This window comes from Lepidothrix coronata, unplaced genomic scaffold (assembly GCF_001604755.1).
Source record: "Lepidothrix coronata isolate B3197 unplaced genomic scaffold, Lepidothrix_coronata-1.0 Scaffold12, whole genome shotgun sequence".
Lineage (NCBI taxonomy): Eukaryota > Metazoa > Chordata > Aves > Passeriformes > Pipridae > Lepidothrix > Lepidothrix coronata.
In genome coordinates, this window is record NW_016690192.1 from 3,972,309 (window position 1) to 3,981,281 (window position 8,973).

The 8,973-nt window shown below is 48.1% G+C and overlaps 1 protein-coding gene across 1 annotated transcript in view; it reads right to left on the reverse strand.

Annotated features, from left to right (window-relative positions):
• The window catches only part of PLPP3 (phospholipid phosphatase 3), a 44,232-nt gene extending 35,764 nt beyond the window's left edge, over positions 1-8,468 (reverse strand). Inside the window, exon 1 of the mRNA XM_017805578.1 lies at positions 8,287-8,468. Coding sequence (XP_017661067.1) covers positions 8,287-8,425 — 139 coding nt within the window. The 5' untranslated portion in view covers positions 8,426-8,468. The remainder of the gene's footprint in view (positions 1-8,286) is intronic.
• Between the last annotated feature and the right edge of the window lie 505 nt (positions 8,469-8,973).

Genomic DNA, 8,973 nt, shown 5'->3' on the forward strand with positions numbered 1-8,973 from the left:
GTGCGATTGATTGCCACTGCCACTGTGCTGCTACAAAGACCAGAGCAAAGACCTCACTGTCAGCATCAGTGGGAATGATAACCAGGGCTGGGCTGCCTATTCACTCCAGCCAGCCTCAGGCTGAGCCTTGCAGCCAGGCTTAAAGGAAGGCCCATCACACCACCTCAAATCAGGGGTCATAAGTAGTGTGCTGAGCATCAGGATGATAGGAAGCCCAGACCCCATTTGGCACGCTGGCTTTCAAATTCAGTGGCTGGACACTTGGAGGCATATGATGATATCTCAGCTTCTGTAAGCACACGCTGAATTAACAGCAATGTAAGTAATATCTACGTTCAGTGCCTGTCTCCAGCACATGCATGATCGGACACAGCGGCACTGCTGTAAAAACTTTCAAAAATGGCTGCACTTAATTTACAGCAAAAGCAGGTGAAAGCTAATTGCAGGATGCCATGCAGCTCTTTGCTCCCTTTGTGCTGACACTGCTGGAAGAAGTGAGACCTCTGAGGGAGCATCATTTGTTTCAGGAGGGATGGCTGCCCAAAACCACTAACCAGTAACTTTCACTTTTTCTGTTTAGAGCCGTGGAAGGAAGAACCACACTGTTCTCAGCTCTGCCAACCAGTAAAGGTGATGCGGCTCTAAGAAGTGCAGCTGCCATCTGCAAACTCACAAAGCAGTGAAGGACACCTCCATGCCACAGCTACCTTGGTGTTCAGGGCAAGGTCTGAGTGAGCCCAGCAATGCCAATCCAGCCTTAATTCGCTGTGTCTCCCAGGCATCATAATCTAAACCCACTGGTATGTTTTATCAGAAAGGCTGGAGGCATCTCCCAAGCTTCTCTGTGCTATAATCAACACACTTTCATGTTTTTCTGGGCAAGGGATGAAAATCTATGGGAAAGTACCAGAGGATTATGAACACTCTCCAGTGAGTCAGTGCCACCATCACTGTCAGACCAACTGCAGTTTCATCTGGGCTTTCGTTGTCAGCCCCAGCCAAATTCTGATGGAGAGCACCATATGCTCTGATAAAACAAGCTCATATATGGATGCAATCTGCAGGCAAGGAACATCCAAGGCTGGAACAAGAACACACAGCATAAAGAGCACAGGCATTTTCAGAGTATCAGAAACTCTGGAGTTAAATTACATGTTCTGCTTATAACATTTACTTGATGCAGAGAGTCTGTTTTCAACCCTCTGTCTTCAAAACATCCAACACATGTGAAAAACAAGCCCACTTACGTGACTGACTTGAAAGGATGGAGTCCATAGGAATTTCTGATACTTAGAAACCTGCCAGGACAAACCTAATTTTCAAATTCATCCATACATTCCCTTGCTAACAAACTTATGCTTAAGACAAGCTATCTAACTGTTTTTATCAAAAGCTGTATGAAGACACTTCGAATTCCCCATTTTTGATGATGTTCTGCCTTCTCAGGTCCAACTTTTGGAGCAGCTTCTGCTGATCCTGATCCCACTGTTGCAACTAAGCCATTGCGTGCAGCTAAAAGGCAAGAAGGGATTCTTGAGCGTAACTTCCCAACAGCTGCTTCAACACAATCCCAGGCCAGACATCCGATCCACATGAAGAAGCTTTCCACCTGCTAAAATTGAGAGCAGGTAGTGCCTCTCCAAGGTAGATGTCATGGGAGAGGGTGAAATGGAGATGGGGTGGCTTTGAAAGGGATACGAATGCCCTTCTGAGAAAGGGGCCACGTTGATCCATGAAGAGATGTGACAGATAGGGCACCCTTTTCCCAACTTTTGGCAAGGCCCATCCAGCCGCGGTATCTGCAAAGGCAGATGGAAGGCTGGGAACAGGCAGGACCTCCAAACATATTAGAAAGGGTGGAAACACAGAAGTGTATTCAGAATGGTGACTTCAGATATTATAATTACAAAATAAGCCTTATATTTCTTTAATTCTTTAATTCTCCTCTTTTGTTGAGCCTTTATCATTCTCATTTTTAAGCCTTTTTTTTTTTGTTTTAAATGTGAAACCTGACCTATCAACAGAACCCAACACAACTGCAGAAGCCAAGGCCCTAAGACAGAACAAAAAGGAAGAAAGAAAAAAAGTAAATATATGACAGCACTTGTACCAGACCCCAGATGTCATCCTGCTTTGCAGGAGAGAAAGCTGCCCTGGGGAGGGGGTTTTCCTGCTGCCCCCCTTGCCGGGACACAGACCCCAGGATGCCCAGGGAAGCCGCTGTTCCCAGCACCGGCTGTGTGGATGCTGGGATAGGAGGGTTTGAGGGCTGTTGCCTTTCCGTTCAACAGGCAGCCCTTGTTCGAGGCGCAGGCAGACCGGGCGACCACAACGGTCCCTTCTGGATTGCCATGGATGAAGTGGGAGTATTGTATGAACGAAGCGGACAGGATGGAGTCTGCTCTGCCAGAGTGAGCCGTGGAGCAGAGCTGGGGCTTTCCTCCTCCCCCTCCTCTTTTAAGTAATTTCAGACAGAGATGGAAACACACAAACACCTTTCCTATCTCAGATGCAGGCGCTGAAGAGGAGCTCTGGTTTGCAAGACGGTGCCCGTGTGAGGGTTCCCCAGCTGTGGTATGCAAACCATTTTTGGGCGGTACATGGAGGCACAAGCATCTGGAGATACACCGTCAGCCTGTATCTAGACAAACAAAGTCAGACCAAAACAGCCTAAGAAAGGCATGCATATTAAATTGAGATTTAAAGGGTATAAAAATAATCCGTTTGATCTGGGAGTGATGTTTATATTATTTTCTGTGCTCACTACAAACAGACAATTAAAAAATGTCATCTGCTGTAATTGTGATCCCATCTCCTGCCTGTCTCAGCAGCAGGTACACAGGATTCAAAGCACTTCTGGCCATGAAGCAGTTGCACGTAATCCTGCTTTTCCTGGAGACACATCTTCAGGCTCGCCAAATTCCACCAACTCAGGAAAGCCAGCACATTTATACCCCTGAGGACTCAGTCTGCCATAGGTACAGCATTTCCTTGTTCTGCAATTAACACCTCAAGTATAATTGTCACTAATCTCCTTTTGATAGGTTGGTTGGTTTTTTGGTGTTGGTTTTTTTTCTTGTTTTTACAAAGCAAATCAAAGAAAGTGGATTTTAAACACCTCCAAAGTATTTCTCTTGTCTTTACTTCCAGTTATCTTTGGCTCCTTTGGTCTTTCAGGAGAGGCACCAAACTACAGATTGGTATTGCACTTAGATCCTGACTGTTGCTTTAATAAGAAGCTTCCCAAGGCTCAAATAAAGCTCCTTTACTCCCAAGTCATGGTAGAATCTAACTGCACAACCCCATGCCAAGACGCCACTTCTGCCAACCTGCCTTTGCCAAAGCATTTCCAGACCAGCCATCCCTGCTGCCTCGCAAGGAGCTCATGGCCACCAAGAGATCCTACAGGTATTAAGTGATACATAAACATCAACGGCCAAACCCCATCTAGGGATGCCCAAAACATGATGACAACTCTCCACCCACACAGCTTCTTGCATGTGGTATGGACTCAGTCCTCCCCACCACAGAGAAGACACAGCATGGAGAAGGCAACACCAAGGGGTTGGGACTGTCCAGCTGGTTTAGTACAGTCAGGTCTTGTTGTCCCTTGCTGAAAACCAGAAATCATTGGCTCAGCAGTTTCTTCAGGTGTATAGAAAGACGTTACCTACACGACCAGTGAGTGCTGCACAGCAGGATAGTCTCAAAAATAAAAACAACAACCCCAACCCAAACAAAGTAAAGTTGCTTAGCTCATCAAATCCAGCTTTACAGCATCCAAATAACTCTAACCTCACCCCTCATCTTTAATTCCTCCCACTCCTTACACTTAAATGACAATCCCAGGCCTGTTTGCACCAATTTTTGTGATGAAGCGACAGGGTCCATGGCAGAGCTTAAATCCTTTTTGTTCTGAAAGCTGGAGGATGATACAATTTTCTACACAGAAGAGGAAAGTTAATAGTAATCTAAATTGTTAGCCCAAATTATAAGATTATATCCCCACTTATATAAACATGTCAAGGTCCAGCTAGTGTAAATATTTACTTTCAAAGTTCATTTTAGCATCAAGCTTGTTACAGAAGAGGAGATGCTAAATTTGTAAGAAAGTTGCAGAGATATTAAGGTTGTAAGAGGTCTATCCATCTGTTGCTTCAAAAACCTCCGCAAGGCAGTAAAACTTGTGTTGTACAGATTAACTGGAATTGACAGAAGAGAGAAAATTAAATTAGAGGCAGAAAATAAGAAGGGCAGTAAATTATGTGCAGTTTACATCCCACCAGCCTGAAACATATGCTCTCATAAAGCCAAATTCCACAAGCCTCAGAAGCAGGTATGCCAGATGAAATCCCTCTATTTTATGGCACAAGCAAGACTTTTTGGAAGCTGTTCTACCTGCGCAAGCTGCACAAATACAAGCTACTGAAGACCCTCATCTGCCCTATCGCCCTTGCTGACACAGCCTTCCCCTCTTCTGAGATTAAACGCTTGACTTAGCACCCATCAGCAGAGCACAGGTGGCTGCTCAGAGTTTGTTGAGCACAGGGAGTCCCTGCCAAGGGAAAAAAGCAGGTCTGAGAGGAATAAATTTAACCCTAGATGCTACATCTGTGGGGCCAGGCTTCCAAACATCCCACCTTAAGGGTCAAGGCAGAAGGCTTTTCCCCACCTGACCTACATCTCCTGCATCAGGAAGAGGTTGGTGGCTGGTTGCAGAAGCTCTGTGCAGTGCTGCATCTGGGCAGCAAAACCCCAAGGTACTGGGGAAAGCCCCATGGAACCTGCCCCAGCCAGAGTCACCCCAGTTACCCCCCTTAACAACTCCATGCTCCAGGAAAGAGCTGCAAGGAACTGCTGGCAAAGGGACAGGCTGCAATTGGGCTGAGGATGATCAGATGAAGGTGGAGTGAGGTCCTCCCATCATGCCTCTTGTTTTGCAGCTCAGAGTTCCCCACAGCTGTACAATGTGAAGACACCAACCGGCTCAGCAGGGGCAGCTTCAGACCCACCCAGCTCTTCAATCGCATTTTCAGATGTGTTGCAGTGACCAGTGAGACAGGGACAGGGCAGCAGGGACTCTTCCACACCACCAAGCTCGCCTGTGGCCCTAACAATTTCAGGAAGTATCTTCTAAATCTCTAAATAGAGCCCTCCCGAGAGGAGGAAGCAGATGGAGAAAGTTATTTTCCCCCCTCGGATGACCTGCTTTATTAATAAATGCACACTCAGTTCTTTTCTGCCTTTTTTACTGAGTTAAGTGCAGACGTGGAATTTCTGGGAAGTTCACAGTGTTGGTGATGAAACCTCTTGTTCATGCAAGAAACCAAGGATTTATGCCTGCCAAGTGCACTCATTAGAAGAGTAGGTTGGTTATTCAATAAAATCCAGCTCCCTGCCAACTCAACTCAAGTTGGAAATGCAGGAGAAATTGGAGGTCTGGTTCAGTGGATCTTCATCCAACTTACTCCACCAGCAGTGCTCTTCTGGCAATGGCTCCATGACTCTGCTCCCCAAGATCCTCAAGAAAAGAAGATAAAAATCTTCCTCTTATGCATTTGCTATCAAGATAACCATTGTACTACTTTTAGATGAAAGACAAGAGTGGATCCTTCTAACAACTCTCGCCAAATTAAAGCTGAAGGAAGCTCCTGATAGCTCTGCTTTACTAATTCAGACTTTCTTAGATGTTTATGATAATTTTCTTCTGGGTAATTTGTTTAAATTTGTGTGTAAACAAAGGGTTTGTACACATCTACAGCCTCACAAAGAGTGTGTCATTTCTGAAAGACATTTCAGCCATAGTTCATTCTTTTCATTTTCCCCTCAGAGAAAACCAATTCAGGTCCAAATTATGGCAGTACCTGCTGTGGAAGCCAGTGCAGCGTCATAGGCCTCTGCAAATCAAATGACCAGTTTTAACATTTCCTAAAGTGGTCCTCAAATGAGGAAAAAGCCTTCTGTTTTCCTGCTTCTGTGAATGTCTTCGGGCAGCTGCTCAAGAGGCGTAACTCAGTTTAACTGCACTGGAGGCCATTGGCCTTGTGCCTACATGCACAAGTAGAAGACCTTAGATGAGTCCCTCCGCCTTAAAAGAAGTTATTTCATCCAATTGTGCTCCTCATTATCTTACATAGGACTCTTTCCCCCCCCCCCAGAACATGTAAATACCCACTAACTTGTACCTGTCCAGCTTTCTCTTACAGGAAGGATTCAGCTAGGGCACCTTTTTCTCCACTTTCCAAATGTTTCTTTGGTTCTTTTTTTTTTTTTTACAAGCTCAGAAAGGGAGAAAATGGAAATCAAGTGCTTGGAAACTATAGGCTCATAGTCTTCCCTAGCAAAAGGCAGAGAGAAGAGCAAGCCAAACCTCCTGTGAGTGGGGCAGCTGCTTTCACAGCAATTCATGCCCAGTCATCCACTGGCAGGTCCGATACTACTGGTCTGGGTGTATTCGAAAAGCCCATCCCCAAACATGCATCATGGGCTATCCATCCCCAAACACACATCATGGGCTATCCATCACATAATCACCTTCCTTACCATGTCCCACCCATGCTCTTCACCTGCCAGTGATCTAAAACAGTGATCTAAGCTGTTGAATTCATGTTTTTACTTTTAAATGCTCCTCACCCTAAAAAAACCCTAAACCAACAACAGAACAACAACAAAAAACCCCAACAAAAAAAACCCAAAAACCCTTAACAAGCCAACTCTGGTGTTTACCTTCCAATTTCCACCTGTAGTAACCTGAAACAAAGCAACAATCACAGTTTTGCTGTATCACATTATTCCCTGCTAACAATGCCTTCCAGTGATGCTTGATAAGTCCTGTTTACCCAAACTATCACAAGTAGAATAACACATGTCAACTAACTGCTTTTTCATTTAGGACCCTTAGTCTAGAGAAGGGGAAGCAAAACCCTTTTCCCATTCAAATAGCACCTACTCATGCCAGGAACGCCTCAAGTTAGGAAAACTTGCGTAAATAAAAGTTTAAAAGTTCTGATCCTAGGAGTTGTTTTACTAGGAATCCAAACCTTCTGTTTAAATAGGTGAAGTAAGTCAAGCTAGTTATGTTTCTACTTATATTAGTTTGATATATGGGATATCAAGTATTTTTATTTTTTCCAGATCCGAGGAGATGAAGCTTTCTGCACTGGCCTCTATTCTTGTGGGAATATAAAGAGAAAACCATGCCCCTCTTCTTAATGTATTAGTGCCTCGTAATATACACCAGATGATCAATAAACTACATAAAAATTAAATCAAACTGACAGTCTTTAAAAAATGGGCTCTAAGCAGAAACAATTGTTTTAAAGACTGTGGTGTCTGGAGTATTAAACTCACGTGCTGTTGTGTTATTAATCTCTTTGTTGGAAGCCAGTTGATTTCCCCTGCCTGTGTCTGTCAATTAAATATTCAGCATCGCAGCCACAATGGAAGGGGTAATGTTTTGGAATGCAAAAAGTTTTTGGGAGACACACTGTTGACAGTTCCCTTCCATGCCATATCATCTCCAAAAACCAAAGCAGCTCCAAAAGCCATAGCAGGCAGGTAAACCCAGACCTCTGCCAGCGGCTGCGAGATGCCTGAGAGCACTTTAAACTTTTAAAGGAATGAGTTTAGCGAGATGTGCGAGTGGGGCGAGGGGAGAAAGAGAGAAGCGCTGGTAAACCGGACACCCGAGCGACACACAGTAACCAGAGCGGCAAGAGTTTCTGTTTTTCATGATTAACCAAAACACGAGTCACCCCGGGCTGGGCGGTGGAGCAGCCGTAGAGCACTGCCTCCACCTGGAGCTTGCCCCGGCGCCACCGAGGTGCCGCCGACCCTGCCCCGGGGTGCGGGGCCCGGCGCGGGGGGACCCCCGGGGTAGCATCCCCGAGCCCACAGTGCCCCCTGCGCACCGTCAGCGCCTGGCCGGGCTGCTCCCCCACCCTCCAGCGCCGCTCCGGGTGCGGCAGCGTGGGGAGCGACACAGAAATAAAACAATATCGATAATACTGAGCAGATCGGGGTGCGGGGCTGCTGTGCCCGGCGGACACCCGGCTGTTTCCCGCGGTGACCACCCGCGCTTCCCGGTCCGGCCCGATCGCTCCCCGGCCCGGCTCTCCCGGCGGCCCCGCTCCGCTTTTGTTTGGGAAGCAGAGCGGCCGAGGCACGGCCGAGCTCTGCCCGCCCGCCGCCGCCAAACTTTCCCAAAAGTTTTTCTCGGTGGTGGGAGACGGGCTGGGGGTGCCGGGAGCGGGGAAGAAGGGTCGCGGAGCCCCCCCGGTTGCTCACCCATGACGAGGCAGAGGCAGTCGAGGCAGATGAGCAGGGCTTTCTTGCTGCTGCTCTTGGCCGGGTTGTTGTTGAGCGCCGGGCTGCCCCCATTCTTGCTCTCCGGCGGGATCGCCTTATCGTACTTGTAGCTCTGCATTATCGGGGGCGAGCGCCCGGGGCGAGCCGTGCCGAGCCGAGCCGGGCCGTGCCGGGCCGCAGGGAGCCGCTCCGAGCCGGGCCGTGCCGCGCCGAAGCCGCGCCGCGCCGCCGGGGCTCGCACGCCGTGCGCCGGGGAGGTGCTGCCCGCGCCGCCGGAGCCGCTCCCGGCCTCTCCGGTGGGGCACGGGAGGCGAGAGGCAGGCGGGTCTTCCAAAGGGGAAAAAAAAAAATCAGAGCAGCAAAACAGCAAAACAAAACCAAACCAAGCCCAAAACCACCAGCAAAGGGGCGAAAGGGGGAGCGAGGGGAGAAGTTTGCGGGTGTCCCAAGGCGGTGGAAAAAGTCCTGGAGGAAAAGCCGGGGGGAAGGATTTAAAAAAAAAAAAAGTGTGTATATATGTTATGTATATGTATGTATCAAGGTCTCAGTCCGCGGGGAAGGAGGTGCGGGGCGAGGAGCCCGGCGATGCTGCCCCGGGGGCAGGTGGGCTCCGCACTGGGCTCCGCTGCGCTGCGCTGGGGGCTCCCGCCGCGCCCGCCCCGGCCG